This window comes from Astatotilapia calliptera, chromosome 1, assembly GCF_964374335.1.
Source record: "Astatotilapia calliptera chromosome 1, fAstCal68.1, whole genome shotgun sequence".
Lineage (NCBI taxonomy): Eukaryota > Metazoa > Chordata > Actinopteri > Cichliformes > Cichlidae > Astatotilapia > Astatotilapia calliptera.
Window position 1 is genome coordinate 39,308,873 of NC_137422.1, and position 15,200 is coordinate 39,324,072.

The following is a 15,200-nucleotide window of genomic DNA, read 5'->3' on the forward strand; positions in this document are numbered from 1 at the left end:
GTAAATGTAATCACTGGAAAAACTGAAAGAAGCAACTTCTACAGGAGTAGTGCATAGTAAACGTCTGGGCATAAAAACTATTTGAACCAAAGTCCTGCCCTGATTTCTGGATAACCATAAACTCTGAAAGCCCCTCTATACATACAACAAAGGAAACATCTAACGACAGAAAGTTAGTTGTTGGAGACCAAAGAGAGCTTTACCAGGAGACTCCACGTGAACCCATCATGCCAGTTTGCTGAAGTCAGGCCTTTGTCAGCGTAACGAAACAAGTACAACATGCAGTGAAAATGTGTTGCGTCCGAGCTGCAGACGTAGCCACACCATTCCAGGGCATTCGTGGCGATCGTGGCTCAAGAGTTGGGAGTTCGCCTTGTAATCGGAAGGTTGCCGGTTCGAGCCCCGGCTCGGACAGTCTCGGTCGTTGTGTCCTTGGGCGAGACACTTCACCCGTTGCCTACTGGTGGTGGTCAGAGGGCCCGGTGGCGCCAGTGTCCGGCAGCCTCGCCTCTGTCAGTGCGCCCCAGGGTGGCTGTGGTTACAATGTAGCTGCCATCACCAGTGTGTGAATGGGTGGATGGACTGGATGTGTAAAGCGCTTTGGGGTCCTTAGGGACTAGAAAAGCGCTATACAAATACAGGCCATTTACCATTCCTTTGGACCTAGCCAGGACCCTTACTGGATACTCGGAAGGAATCAAACTTACCACTACACTATCCAGCTGCCAAAAGCTTGCCCATTGTCTGCTTACCAAACCCCAGGATTAAACCAGGGACCTTTAGATCTACGGTGTAACGCTCTCCCAACTGAGCTACTTCAGCTGGCTGTGTCTGACATTCACCGTTAACAACAGGAATCAGCTTCTTAGGTTAAATCTGTGGTGTGAGGTTGTGTTGTTCAAAGTCTGGCCTGCTGTGCTTTTTGGGGCCGAGCTGTTATGACAGCTGGCTACGCTGGTGCAGATTAGGTTTGAACTTTTTATAAATATGCATTTATGTACAGGTTTCACTGATGTGACACATTTAAAATGTTTTCACAGAAGCACTGTATGGCCAAAACACATGTAGGAAATTAAACAATGTGTAGGCTGGACGTCATCAGTGACCCATCATAGGAAGGGCTGGATTTTGTTTTAACTACATGGCAAATTTTAAAAAAAGTCTCTAACATTCATCTTGGGTATACAGTTTAATTCAATTCAATTTTATTTCTGTAGCACCAAATCACAACACCAGTTACCTCAAGGCGCTGAAAGTTTAGTTTAACAACCGAATGACAACTTGAAGATTTGAAATGACCATTTCTCGTTAGGTCTTATTCATTGGCGCTAGAAAGGAGCCAAATAAAACCGGGTAGTGTTTTATTTGGCCAACCAACTCCTGCAAATACATTGGACTCTTTAGTACCCAGGCAACATTAGTGCTATGGAAAAGTAAACGAGCTGTGAACCAAGTTTGAGGAAAAAGCTATGGGAGAACTGACTGCGCGGCCCTCTGGTTTTATCCTTCAGGATGTTCTCCAAGTGACAAAACTGATTTCAGCTCTTAGTGCAGCGAGTCAAGTTCGAACAAACACCTGTTAAAAAGAAGAGATACCAGCCAGGAACGGGGCAGGACTTCAGTTTGCTCTAAAAAGATGTAAAAGGTTTAAAGCTTCATAAATCTGATAATGCCAGCAGGCACATCAGCCTCTTAGTGCACACTTGTGTGTGCAAACTATTTGAGTATCTTTTAGTTTCTTACTCTACAAGCAGACCAAATTCTATGACCAAACTTACTGATCAGATTTAGTCTCTTCCTCAACAGTGGTCTTGATTTTATCTTCCTCTGTCACTTTATTTTCCTCAGGACTCTGATTCTCTGTGCTGTCTTCACTGTCCTCCTGCAGGTTTTGTAACCTGAACAGCGTGCAGCAAATGTTAAATAAGATGGAGAGTCCCAGTCAGACACCTGAGACAGCTGAGCTCATCTTTCAACCATTCTGAAGCTAAAGGCGGTAGCGACAGAGCTAAGCAGAGAGCAGCGAAGGTGCATGAAGATGAAGCCTGCTGTTAAACTAAAAAGGCTAGACCAGCAGAAACTGTCCACAAACTACACTACTGTTATCCATGGACACATGGATATGCACACAGCAAACCTTTGGAGGCCTTATGTTGAAAATGTTGATAAAATATTTCATAACTCTACAAGAACAGAAACAAGTCGCACAGAGCGACAGCAGCGATCTCAAATCAATTTTCTATCAATTTAAAGAAAAACAGGCTGAATCCAACAATAACGCTTCCTATTCCAACAGCCTGTTCTTTGAATGGGACCTGAATGTATAGTATTTTTACGATTTCGTGCTCTAATTGTTTTAGATGTTCTCATAATTATAACATATAGAAGTTGGAATTTTTCAAGGTTTTATTTTTTTTGACATTTAATAACTAGTCGACTGGTTTGCGGAACCTGACTGATGTGGAAGGTCAGTGTTCAGGGAAGGATCTTACAGATGGCGTGACATAAAAACAGCTGTTATGAATGACACACCGACATCAGGGGTCTGTATGACCTGTATGTCCTGTACAGTGACATTGATGCCATACACCTTGGCTTTGTGTTGTTACATGACTTACTGTTGGCTAAGGTCAGTACAGTATAATGTTACATGTAGTACTAGTTAGTGTTAGCAGTTGTTTTTAACTTAGATGTAGCCAACTAGCCAATAAGCATTTACATTCCAGCGATTTTCTCAAGTAGTAACTTGAGGACACTACGGTTAGCTAGCTAGCTAACTTAGCTTACATAGCTATCTACAGAAATATGTTAGCTGTGTTATTAGCTAAATATAACACTATTAGCTAAATATGTTAGCTAATGTTAGCTGATAAAGTAACTTAGAAAAAACTAATTTATCTGCACAAACAGCCTTGGGAGTGAGGTGTGTGAGGTAGCTTACAAATCTTTAAGACTAACAAGTAAGCTAGTGTTTGCTTATATTAGCCAAGATTGACAGCTTTCAATCAAAGAGCCCCCATCAATAAAATGCTCTGCTGACGATAATCCTCATTTCCCCACACTTCAATTTGGCTAGACAGCATTCATTAGATGAAAAAGATTTTTTTCTAGTTATTGTTATCTAATGTTGCTAGCTAATGTGGCATCCTTTGATTTGAGTGCAATCAAAGATGAGAGAAACCAGCCTGTTGTTAAAGGCATCAAAGAGAGCTGGGAAATTTCTCTTTTCATGAAAGCGTACATGTTGCTGATAGGAGTTCAGCAGTAGCATGTAAGTTATTTAACACACTGTTCAACCCAACACTTGGAATATAAAGTGCTATGTGGATTGTGTTTGAGATAAGAACATTGTCTCACCTGTCCCATCACTTTCAGGTGATATAAAAGCTGCAGCAGCCTAAGCTAGTAGCACAAAAGCAGCATGTAAGACCCACAGCATTGTTATTTGGGCTTCACCAAAGGAAACTTACTCTGGATCATCCTCATTTTCTTCTTCCAGGATATTGGGCAGCCTGTTCAAAGCAAACAGGAGCAATTCGAGGTTTCAGGTCACGTTGGACTGTTTTCTGTTTACCATACTACTGCTCAGATGTTTGAGATACAACAAGGATCTTTTTTGATAAATCCCAATAAGCTCATAGGTTAGAGCACTTTGCCATGGCGCTGCTCATGCGTGATGTTTTGAATTGATGTTACTTACTGTTCATTGGACTCTGGTAGTGTTTCTATTACAATCTTAGCTGAATGCTCCACCTCGAGCTGGCGGACTGCCTCCTCCGCTGCCTTTCTGGCCATCTCCTCGGCCACACGAGCTGCCTCCAGACGCTCCTGCTGCAGCCTGTAACAAGATCAATCAATAGTCATGGATAGAAGAATTTATGTGACTTAAATAACAAAGACATCTTGCTAAAATTGCTCCCCAAGAACGCCCAAGAGACATCATCATCATCCTTATTGCACATATGAGACAAAAGACTGAGGCTAACCTTTCCTCCATGTGAGCTAGGACTGCCTCTCCAGCCTCCTTTTTGATGCTGTCAATCAGTGGACTCAACTCATCCACCTGTGATTCTGCATCTCCAGTCTGCAACCAGCCATGATTTTAGTTACTTAGCAACAGTTCACTCGAGCAGTCATCAGTCACCTAATGAACTCTGGTAGCACCATGATAACATTTACACAAGGCCTTTGTTAGTATTACCTTATCCTTCCCCATAGTGCTGAGACTGGAGTCTGATTCTGAAAACATTGTCAGACATAAACCGGTCCATGGCGCAAAAAAGGTTGGGGACTGCTGTCATATATCACACTATTTACCACAGTGTTTACAGTTCTCCTGCCATTTCACTTTTGCCATGGTACTGGAATACTGGTATCCTGGGTCTGCAAAACATACTATGGTACAACCAGTACTACAGTGGTATTTGAAGTGCTGCAGTACCTAAAGTGCTTACTAAATAACTTATTCTGGTAGTACTAGTTTCCCACTGAAAGTGTTAATTCAAAAATGACCGTGGTAACATTTAGATGGCCACAGTACCAGCACTGGTATTAACACTTATCCTTCCAAATGCCACTGGGGTTATTGGACCCTTGTTCTTAAGGACAAAAGTTTATACACCATCTACAATCTTTACTACAGTGGTAATAGAAGTGCTGCCATTACTTTGGTGCTACCATAGTAGAGTGCCCTGTAGTTACTGTGAAACCATAATACCAAACATGGTACCATATAAATAGACACAGTGCCTACACTGGTACTACCATGTTGATTGTCCCATGGCATTGGGATACTGATATCCTGAAGGACATGTACTGGTAACTGAAGTACTGTCATGCCTTTCTGGGACTACGACTGCAGAGCTGCTACCATACCATTCTTCCACATGGGTTAGTACCATGTTAGTACCATGTTACCTGTGGCAGAACTACAATTTGATTTAAAATACTTATGTTCATAGTGAGCATATTACACTGGTGTGGCTCAGAGCTGTGTGTTACAATCATGCGGTCAGGTCAGGCTCACCTCCTTTTTGGATGGCTTCACATCCTCTTTCTTCTCCAGCTGTGGCTCTTCCTTCACCTCCGGCTTTGTTTCCTTGACTTCTTCCTGTTCAATGTCCTCCAGCACCAGGTCTGTGTTCTTCTGTATGATACTGACTGAATGGCACATGGCAGGAAGAACAGGGCTGAAGACTTTCTCTATATTTATGTGTTTAGAAGTCTCCAAGAAGGTGCAGTAAAAGCTGGAGTATTCATTTAAAAGGTTGTAATAAGAAACATACATCAATCTAGTAATCCTAACAGATGGCTAGTATGAAACTTTTGCTTTAAAAAGGTTAAAGTAAAGAAATGGACTGTGTTTGGGGTAATTCAGGTAATTCATACTGAGTAACTGCATTTTCATTTGTTTTAGATGTGCGGGTTTAATTATTAGAACGTCTAGATTTTCAAACGGCTCCTTTTGATCCATATTGTGAAGTATTTAAGCACCTGCTACTTAACTGGCATGTCTGAAATAAATATTTTAATTGAAGAATTTAGAAATAAATGTGCTTTGAGTCCTAAAAAAGCTTAAGTTGCTAGAAATGATTAGATTTTTGAACAGTTGATAACTGATTGATTGGTTGGTTGATTGATAGGTCTATTGCCCTTTTCAGGTTTATAACAACAACACAACAGACACCTTTTTTTCCAAATAATGTCTTTATTATAATGAATATTAAGCAAAAGGCTTCCTTTGTAGTCGTCTGCAATGATTTAGCAAAAACCTTCAAAGGGGACCAGTTGTGCTTTACCTCAGTTTCTGGCTGGTATCATTTTAATATGAATAAACATATTTATGTTTATTTGTATTCAAAGTTTCAAAGACTACGCAGAAGTCACTTGCTACAGGAACAGCACCCTCATGACGTACAGGCAGTACATCTCAAAAACACAAGGTGCTGCCCCTCTGTAGGCTTCCATAAGTCAGGCAATCAGAAGGCATTGGGCTTTTAGAGATGGGTACCTTGAAGAGACGGGAGCTAAAGCAGCTAGTTTCAGACAGGAAACTACATAAAGGGGCAATATACGATAAATAAGAATTATTTTCACCTGAGAATCTTGCCAAGTTACTCTGGTTAAGTTCCAGGATTAAAAGATTAAAGAGCTGGAAATGAGAACAACTGGTCCCCTTTACCAAGCAAGCAGTTGACGTGGACTACCAGCAATCCAGAGTTCCCAGTATGAAGGGGCACCAAAGGCTTGGACTTTAAACAGAGCATAGCAATAAAGACTTCCTAATCATAACTGGTGTTCATTAAAGGGGACATATTCTGCTTTTTGTTTGTTTTCCTTCAAATATCTCCTGTTCAGATGGTGGAAGTTCATATTAAACATGGGCAAAGAGTGAGATTAACCCTAATATGGTCATCTCAGACACGGATGCCCCGCCCACCTTATAAAGGGCAGCTTATCATAAGAAAGGGGGAGGAGCTAACATAATGTTTTAGACAAAGAAAGAACTTTGTGAATGAACAACGACCCGGTGTGAGACAAAGGATTATTTTGGACTTTGAATCATGCAAAGCTACTCTGTTAGAGTCAAACAATCAAAACAGGGAGCAGAAGCAGAATGAGTCCCCTTGAATAAAATCATACAATTGTGCCCCTTTTCTAAGTTTAAGTTCCGCACGATGGCTGTGCAAAACAAAAGCAGTGCAGCTTTGTGAGCGCTACAGGACTGAATCTTGCCGTAGCTGTGCGCAAACAGCTCTGAGTGTCCGTCAGTCAGTTAAAGTGTCTGCTGCTGTCAGTGTCAGTGTGAGCGACTCTGTCCCGCTCTTCCTTCTCCTTTTATTTTAAGGGGCTCTGTCCGCCTTTCCCCCCTGAAACAGAAGGAGAAGAGCAGCCCAGTTACAGTCTGCCTCATCACTGACACCAGCCCCTGACCTACCACTAACCAATCAATCAATTCGCCAGTGCACGTGTCACAGAATAATATAAATGGGGTCTTCTAAAAAAATAGATGTAGTAAGAAAATTACTTTTTAATTGACTTAAATCTGTAGCTCGGTTTAGGGTGTTTGTCATCGAAAAGTTTGGTTGTAACAATGAAACGCGAGAAATTTCCCACCTCACTTCTATTAAATCAGTAAATGTTTTTATATAGAACTTTAGTATATTTAATGAAGGCATCCAAACAACCAAATGCATTTTACACCCACTCCAAGAGTCACAGTGTAAGGATGAACCAGGTTTTCAGTCAGCATGATTTCTATAACCAACTTTCAGCCAACTTCAGAAAGTCTATATTGGGATCTTCATGTGTCAGTGGTGGCTGCTCAAAACAAGCTACAGCATATAAAAAGTCTCCTTTTCACGTGCATTTATATCGGATCATCGAGCTGCGTTTCCTGTTGTATTGTTCCCTTTGGGATGGATGGATGTAAATTATCTGTATCTCAGTATTTTCTGTCCAAGCTGCTCATCGTACAATTGGCCACTAATAAACTCACAACTGAGTGTGATGCAACTCTGATGTTGGTTTGTTGTTGTACTTACTGGTCTGCACCTCGTCATTTCCTGCATCCTGTATGAAGGAAACAGATGACACCTTCAGGTCACCTGACCTAACTGGAATTTTATGGCATGTTTGCGAGAGCTGAGCGTCGTGTAACAGCAACTCACCGACTTCTGCACGGGCTGAGGCAACATGCGACCGATCCCATTGACGATCCAGCCCATCATGCTGGAAGAACAACAAGAAGAGTTGACTACAGTCAACATCCGCATAGAATCATGGAGGTATGGTTTGTTTGGTTTTCAGGACCAAACCTGACGCTGAACTGCTTTTCTTCTGTCTGGACTAACGCTAGCTTCCCTGCTAACAAGGACAAAATACTTTTCTATCTCAACATAAATATGTTTCCACTTACTTTGGTGGCTCCTCGGCTTCCTTGGTGGACCTGTGAGGACAAAAGTAGGAGAGACCTGAGCTTCCAGCTTTGAAAAATCAAGCAAAGCTGCCTTAAACCTGCATTCTTCCTAATAACCAGCAGGGGGCGACTCCTCTGGCATGATTTTGTAGAAGGCTGTGAGAAAATGTACTTCCTGCTCACCTGATCTCTGAGCTAAGTAACACCTTCCGGTGAGTTTATGGTCTCAATCACTAGTTTTAAATCTTACCGAATGAAACATGATGCTCATTTTGTAAATTATGGTCCAATTTAGAGTAAAATAGATCATTCCGCAGGGCCTGATTCCCTTTTAAAGACTTTAAAACAGGACACAACACCGTGACAAAGGTTTGACTCACTTCTCGGTCTCTGGGGCTGGTTTGGGGACAGGTGGAGGAGCTGGAGGCGGAGCTTCAGCTGTTTAAAAGGGGAGGAGCAAATCATATTAGCACAATTTTACAAAACGGCACCACTGAATCCTAAAGTTTTACATGTCCAAGAAAAGGCATCTGGCAGAAAGAGGCTAAGTAGAATTACAGATGTTGGACGCAGCTTACACTGCTGTTAGCAACTGCATTTATAGTTAAAAAAAAATCAGAAAGCTGTCATCAGTTCGTAAAGATTTTCTTGCTGAATAATATCTAAACATGTATTTCCATAAAATGCTGATTCTATTGGTTTTTGTGAAGGTTATCTACAACTATGCTGACCTCTGTGTTTTCAACCAGGACCAAATATCACAAAAGTACAGCCAGTCGAAGGTGATTAAATGTCCAAATGTTTGTTTTAGAAAGAATAAGTACTCTCTTTTCTCCAGCTGTCAGCAGAACATGATGTTTCAGGTGAGCTCAACCAAGCAAAGCAGTTCAAATCAAACATTTACCACCACAACATGAAAGAAAATCTCTGAGCTAAATAGGTCTATAATGATGATTTGTGGCTGAATGAGAAGTAAAGATACCTTTAGCTGGAGCTGGAGCTTCAGCCTCCGTTTTTGAGCGAACATGGATCTCTGGCTGAGGAACCACCTTCTCGATGCCCTGTTTGATCCAGTCTATCATGCTGTGAGTAAGAACACAGGCAGATTGAAATATCACATGAACAGTTAGCTCCTGTGAGGTGGCTGAGTTCTGTTTCTTTGTGTTAACCTTCTGTTTATGTCTTGTTTGTCTCATTTTCTCCTCTGTCTATCTCAAGTTTTACTTCTTGTTTTGCTTAATTATCTTCACCTGAGTCTCATTTACCCATCCATCTCTCACCTCTAACATCTGATGCAGCGGTCCACAACCTTTTATGCCAGACAATATTTTCACGGACCGGCCTTTAAGGTGTCAAAGATAAATACAACAAAATAAAACCAGAACCAGTACCACAAAAAAGAAGATTTATTCATAACACAAGGAAAAGACCTGGGGAAACAGAGTTAACAATAAAGACATTTAAAAAATAAAATTAAAAAACGATAAAAATCTTGAAAACCATGAATTTCACACCTGAGCCTCAGCCCTAGTGGCCCGGTACCAAATGGCCCGGGGGTTGGGGACCGCTGATCTAATGTATAAATAGTTCTGTCCGCCCCTGCATCTTAATAAAACACAGACGCTTATTTAAAGGAAAGATAATGTTGTAAAACAGGACGCTGACCTCGGTGGCTTGTTTTCAGTTTTGTCATCTCGGTCCGGTTTCACCTCCACCACAGTAACCGGAGGCTCTGCAGCTGAAAGACAAGGAAACTGATGATTGACTGAGCAGCAGCTAAAATCCAGTCCGTGTCTGCAAACATATTCAGGTCTGTTCTCACCTGGAGCAGGTGCAGCCTGACGCACCTGAGGAGAAACAAGCATGTAACCAAGGCAGGAATATTTTTGGTAAAAGCTAAAAATATGATCATGGAGATGGAAACACTGCAGAATCTGTAATCAATGATTTCCCAATGTTTAAGATTACTTTTAGCTTTCCACACACTGTTGGGGTTTCAGATTGTGTTCAGGATTTCTTTAAATGATTGTGGTGGATGTTGGACTTTAGCAGAACTTTTAAAAAAAGAACTATTAATGATCTAAACACTCCAGAGTCAGATGTGTGTTTTTGTTTAAAATAAAATTGAAATCAGAGATGTAAATTAGCTTTAATAACTTTAGCTGACAGTCGATGGCCGGGTTTGGTCAGATACTTAAAACAAACACTATTTACAACAACAGTGAGACCTTCAAAATATGCTGACTGCTTAGGTGCAATTAAGGACTGGCCAGGAGTAACTTGGCCGAGACATGAACAGCTTTCAGATGAAGCTGCTGGAGTCCATCAGTCAGTGCTGGCGTACCTCTGCCGGCTGCTCAGCTGTGGGCGGCTCTTTGCTCTTCAACTCAGGCTGAGGAACAACCTTCTCCAGACCCTGAGATATCCAGGCAATCATCCCTTTGCTAAGGAAGAAACATGCATTAATAACTGTGAGAGGGATTTTACGGGACACTAGGAGGCGCTGCGGAAGATCCAGCGAAGCTTAATGAAGGATTAAACAGCAGCTCGCTATCTGGCATCTGATCTATTGGTGCTTTTCGTAAAGAATCTCGATCTCTGGCATCCTGCCTTTGATAAGCTGCTCACTATTTGGCATTCCGCTCATTGATAGGCTTTTCAAGCTGCTCACTATTTGGCAATATGCCTGCTGATCGGCTTATGAATCAGATTAGTATTTAGTTTTTATTATGGTGGTTACTCACTCGTCTTCGGGTTTACTGTCAGGGCAGAAAATGCAAAGTCCATTACTGAGTCTAACAGTTCTGACGTTTCCGGCTTCTACACAAATATCACGAGACTGAACACAGAGCTGTTTCACACACAGCTGTTTACCTGGCTGGTTCAACTTCCTCCTGTGAGTAGGCAGCATGAGTGAAAAGAGAAGGAAACACTATGAGAACAATAAAAGAGCTGGACCTGAAAGAACTGCTGGATCCAGCTGCAGCAGATGTTCAAACCGATCAGTCCAAGACTCGTAAAAACATCAGCGTTTTCTGAATCACAAACTAACTTCTCAAACTGGCCCTACGAGCGCTTTCAGAGAGACATCAAGCAGGTGTGGGGTTCAGATGAAGCTTTCAGGAAGGACTACAGGTATAATCCTGGGAAACTGTTATGGTGAGATTGTTAGCCAATTATAAAGATAGTGAGCATTCAGGGTCAGGTCAGGTCTGGACACTAGAAGAGTCGATCATGCTTGGAGAATATAAGTCAGCAGAAGAAATGGGCAAAGAGATCAGTTTCTGACTGTAAGTGGTCTCTTTGTGTCTCTGCTTCTGTTTATTTTTGTCTTTTTGTGACTCCTATTATTAAAAGAAGGAACAGTTTATGTTCTGGAAGGTTCACAGCACACTTAAACCACTAGTGAGATTTTAAAAAGTATCATTATTATGCAAGACTTCCGTTTGCTGATTTCTCCTCTGCTTTTAACAAGATGCAGCCTCATATTTGTGCGAGAGCGCGAGTCTGTCCAGGTCCTTGTTAACGGACAAATGTCCAGTGGGATTGTGTGAAGCTCTGGTTCACCTCAGGGCTTTGTTCTGGCACATCTTCTTTTTATTATGTACACCGACATCTGCAGGACGTCTTATGAGAACAGAGCACTGTGATCCCGTTTTACCTGAATTTGTAAAGTGGTGTGATGATAACTATCTGGAGTTAAATGTGTCAATAACAAAGAAAATGATTATGTAGTTGATCATTTTTAGACATTTCTCCTTGTATTCTAGTTTTTATCTTACTTTTAATGTATTTATTTATTTATTGACCTCATTGTTGTCGATCTCTACCTTGACATGCAACAGTGTTTGTGACTAGTGGCTCTGTGTGTGTAAGCTGCGATCAATTTTCTGTTTTTTGAAAATCTAAATCTGAAAAACTGAAAAACTGACTAAGGGCTAAAATCAGGACTGCCACCTTGTAAACCAACAGAGATTTCATCTGATGTTTATGAAAACCTCACAGACTTATCTTTTTGAAAAATGAAGCTTGAGTCTGACTCTGCGTCAGACCCAGGGTCGTTTATCAGGACCTCACCTTGGCAGTGGAGTTTGCTCGGCTCATTTTCGGTGAGACTGCGGGTTGAGGCAAAGCGCCGCTGATCCACGTCAGCATGCCGCTCTGAGACCCAGCTGCTGGGCTGAGGATGTAAACGTTTAAATTCAGGCTTTTTATTCACTCTCCTGGAACAAAGCAAAGATTTTTTTTCCCTTCTAAAGTAACACTGAACCGAAATATAATCAGGGCTCAAAATCAAAAATGCTACTGAAATTATGCAGCTTGTTTAAAGGCTGAAAAACATAAAGAGATATTTAATCTTTAGTGTGTACAAGGAAAATGTCCCTGGTTACTTCCCTCACTGGAGTCAGAGGTAAGAAAAAAGGTACTAAAATCATTAAGAAGGGAAAAGTCTCTTAGCAAGCTAATGGTGCATTCTCCAGGGGAGTATTATCACAGATAAAATTAAACTATGAGACATTCACAGTGAAGAATCCATCATTAACATCATGTTTCCATCGTGTAGTACTGTATTTTTGGACCATAAGGCACACCGGATTATAAGGAGCAAAACAAAACACTTTACTCAACTAGTTCTTCTTGCTTCCTCCACTTCTGTACCAATGATTCATTAATATTGAATTCTCTCACAGCTGCTCTATTCCCATGTTATTGCAGTATATTAAAGACTAACTCGTATTGTGGATGGATTATCTCAGTTGTTCTCCTGACTGAAGTTTGGCATTTGTCCCTAATGATCGGGAACCCTCACGTTAACTTTTATTGAATGGAAAAAAGTTAGTGTTTATCCACCAGCTTCACGGTGTTTATGTTATGCTAACATAGCTGTGCCGCTAGCCACCACATAGCACATCATTATATACCAGCTAGCCCAACTTCAGTAACCCTACAAACGTCACTACTGTTTAGTTTTCTGTCTTCATTTATGTTGGAAGTGATAGCAGAGCTGTACGTTTGAATTGTTTCAGAAATCTCTCAGTCAGAACATGCTATATCATGCTCAGGTGGAAGCTAGCGAGCTAACTTCCTGCTAACTTCTAACTCTGTTAAATTTAATAAATCCTGTTTTCATGGATGCCTGGATTTTAAACTTAATTGTTACACCTGGTAAAGCAGCAACGCTGATCATTTTATTACAGATGAAAGAATTTAGACAGTTTGTAACTCTCAGTGATGCTGCAGTGTTCGTTTGACTTTGGGACCTGAAGCGGACGGAGTTTTGGATCCAGATTACTCTGCGAGGCTCCTGACTATGGCAGCCGTAATGCTCCAACAATCCATCAAGCGGTGCGGCTTCATAGCTTACCAAAGTCGTACTAAAACATTTTTTTGAAAGATTTTTGAGCGCCGTGTAGCACATAAAATCAGTTCGAGGTCAGTAAGCACAACCAGAATTCTTATATAAGGCGCACCGGATTATAAGGGGCACTGTTGATTTTTGAGAAAATTAAAGGATTTTAAGTGCGCCTTATAGGCCGAAAAATACGGTAACTGTTAATAAAGTCTAACAGCTGAATGAAACAGGAATTTTAGAGCTATTAGTACTCATTAGTAAATCTGTATAATATTAGGTTTTAGGATTAATAAAACCTTTAAGTTAGGTTTTACTGAAAAATAATAATAAAAATAAAAACAATAAAAAAAACATTTTATAAAATGTCATAAATATCCAGCTATTTTTTCTATAGAAGTATTAAGAAAATTCAGAGGAAAATTAGTTTTTCAGTTATCTTTGAAGGACTAGGTTAGCATTAGATTTCAACTAATTTAGCAGCAGTTTAGGCTAATGTAGCTATCAGCCATAGCTTGAACTGGGAACTCAGAGTTGTATATTTATCAGTTGTACCATAATGTTTGTTATAATACTGTTCATGTGTACTTTTCCAAACAAATAAACTCATTTGGAAAAATATTTGTCCTTATAAATAAAACCAGTGTGTGTTGGGATTTGCTGGAAATACAGTTGTAACTTGCGTATAAATAACAACTAATTTTTATGCAACTATGAGGAAAGGTTTCAGGAAATAAGGAGGAAAATATGAGCTGCACTGCTGGCTCCTTTTGTATAGTTTAGGTTTAACATTGTGTTTAAGTTTAAACATTGTGTCTTGTGTGGTATATTTGCAGGTTATAACTTACCCATTCTCCGCTCCTGTCTGAGGTTCCTGCATTGGTTTTTCAGCTTTTGGTGCTGTCAGTCAAACATTGATATATGTTTAATATTTTTAAAAAACAAAGATGCCGACTGAGCTACACAAAGTTAAACGATTTGCATGTGAATGATCTTACTTTCACTTTTGACTTCATCTTGAAACTTCACTTTCTTCTCCTGTTTAACACACAAAGTCATCTTATATATATTTAACTAAAATAATGCATAAAAAGTAACAGTGCAAATACTACTTCTGGATAAAAGTATTAGTATCATGATGGACATTTAGCACACACACTTCAACACCATAGTTTACAGAATCATGATAGTCCATATGGATTTGACAGTGACCGTAGTGAATTTCCTGTTCATTTTCTCTGATCAGTTTCAGAAAAAAGAGTTTTAAGCCTTGAAACAAGCCAATTAGCTCCAAGCTGAATCAAGATTATTAAAAAAAATATTTGATTTTGATGATGAGTTTCAGGTTCAAATAATGGGTCTCAACATTTCCATAGTAACGGTAACCTCCGCCAATCACCAACATTGTTGTTTCAGTTTAATATTAGACATTGTTAATAACATGTGTTTTTGTTAAAGTGTGGCGGTACCACACAGACTTGTGGTTTCCAGAACAGCACAAAAATTTGAGTTATTAAGGCAAACAACCCATTCTGCCTCACAATGCTCCGTAAACATGACACAATAAAACATTTTTTAGTTGGGCAAAGCTTACAGTAACTGGAGGCGGAGCAGCTGCAGGGGGCGGGGCAGGAGCAGGGGGCGGGGCAGCATCCTTCTGTTCTTCTGATTTTTTGGGCTCAGGCGGCTGGGGAACAACTTTGACCACCCAGCTCAACATCCTCAAAGAAGAAGAACAGACACTGTCAGCCATTACAGTGTGAACCTATTACTAAATATTATCGTCTTCTTCATGTCAGGGCAGGCTCTGTGTTTACAATCACTACGGAAACGCCTGTGGATATGAGGACACATGGAAACCAAACACAATTAGCTTCCCGCTGCACTTAACGGTGTTTAGATCATGTCTGGCTGAGTGTCAGTCCGAATTAG

At 40.6% G+C, this 15,200-nt stretch overlaps 1 protein-coding gene across 9 annotated transcripts in view; it reads right to left on the reverse strand.

Moving 5' to 3' along the window:
• cngb1a (cyclic nucleotide gated channel subunit beta 1a) overlaps positions 1–15,200 on the reverse strand; it is a 37,405-nt gene that overhangs the window by 19,646 nt on the left and 2,559 nt on the right. For 5 of the 9 annotated variants that reach the window (XM_080300872.1, XM_026176542.2, XM_080300866.1 and 2 more), the window contains exons 2-20: positions 14,863–14,989; positions 14,267–14,306; positions 14,117–14,168; positions 11,996–12,098; positions 10,793–10,812; positions 10,663–10,677; positions 10,263–10,362; positions 9,741–9,765; positions 9,584–9,656; positions 8,901–9,001; positions 8,299–8,356; positions 7,919–7,948; positions 7,671–7,731; positions 7,545–7,572; positions 5,027–5,160; positions 3,987–4,084; positions 3,701–3,838; positions 3,471–3,512; positions 1,779–1,898 (exon numbers count right to left, since the gene is read on the reverse strand). In XM_080300872.1, coding sequence (XP_080156998.1) covers positions 1,779–1,898; positions 3,471–3,512; positions 3,701–3,838; positions 3,987–4,084; positions 5,027–5,160; positions 7,545–7,572; positions 7,671–7,731; positions 7,919–7,948; positions 8,299–8,356; positions 8,901–9,001; positions 9,584–9,656; positions 9,741–9,765; positions 10,263–10,362; positions 10,663–10,677; positions 10,793–10,812; positions 11,996–12,098; positions 14,117–14,168; positions 14,267–14,306; positions 14,863–14,988 — 1,364 coding nt within the window. In that variant the 5' untranslated portion in view covers position 14,989. The remainder of the gene's footprint in view (positions 1–1,778; positions 1,899–3,470; positions 3,513–3,700; positions 3,839–3,986; positions 4,085–5,026; positions 5,161–7,544; positions 7,573–7,670; positions 7,732–7,918; positions 7,949–8,298; positions 8,357–8,900; positions 9,002–9,583; positions 9,657–9,740; positions 9,766–10,262; positions 10,363–10,662; positions 10,678–10,792; positions 10,813–11,995; positions 12,099–14,116; positions 14,169–14,266; positions 14,307–14,862; positions 14,990–15,200) is intronic. The other 4 variants (XM_026176569.2, XM_026176560.2, XM_026176551.2 and 1 more) reach the window with 3 other exon arrangements.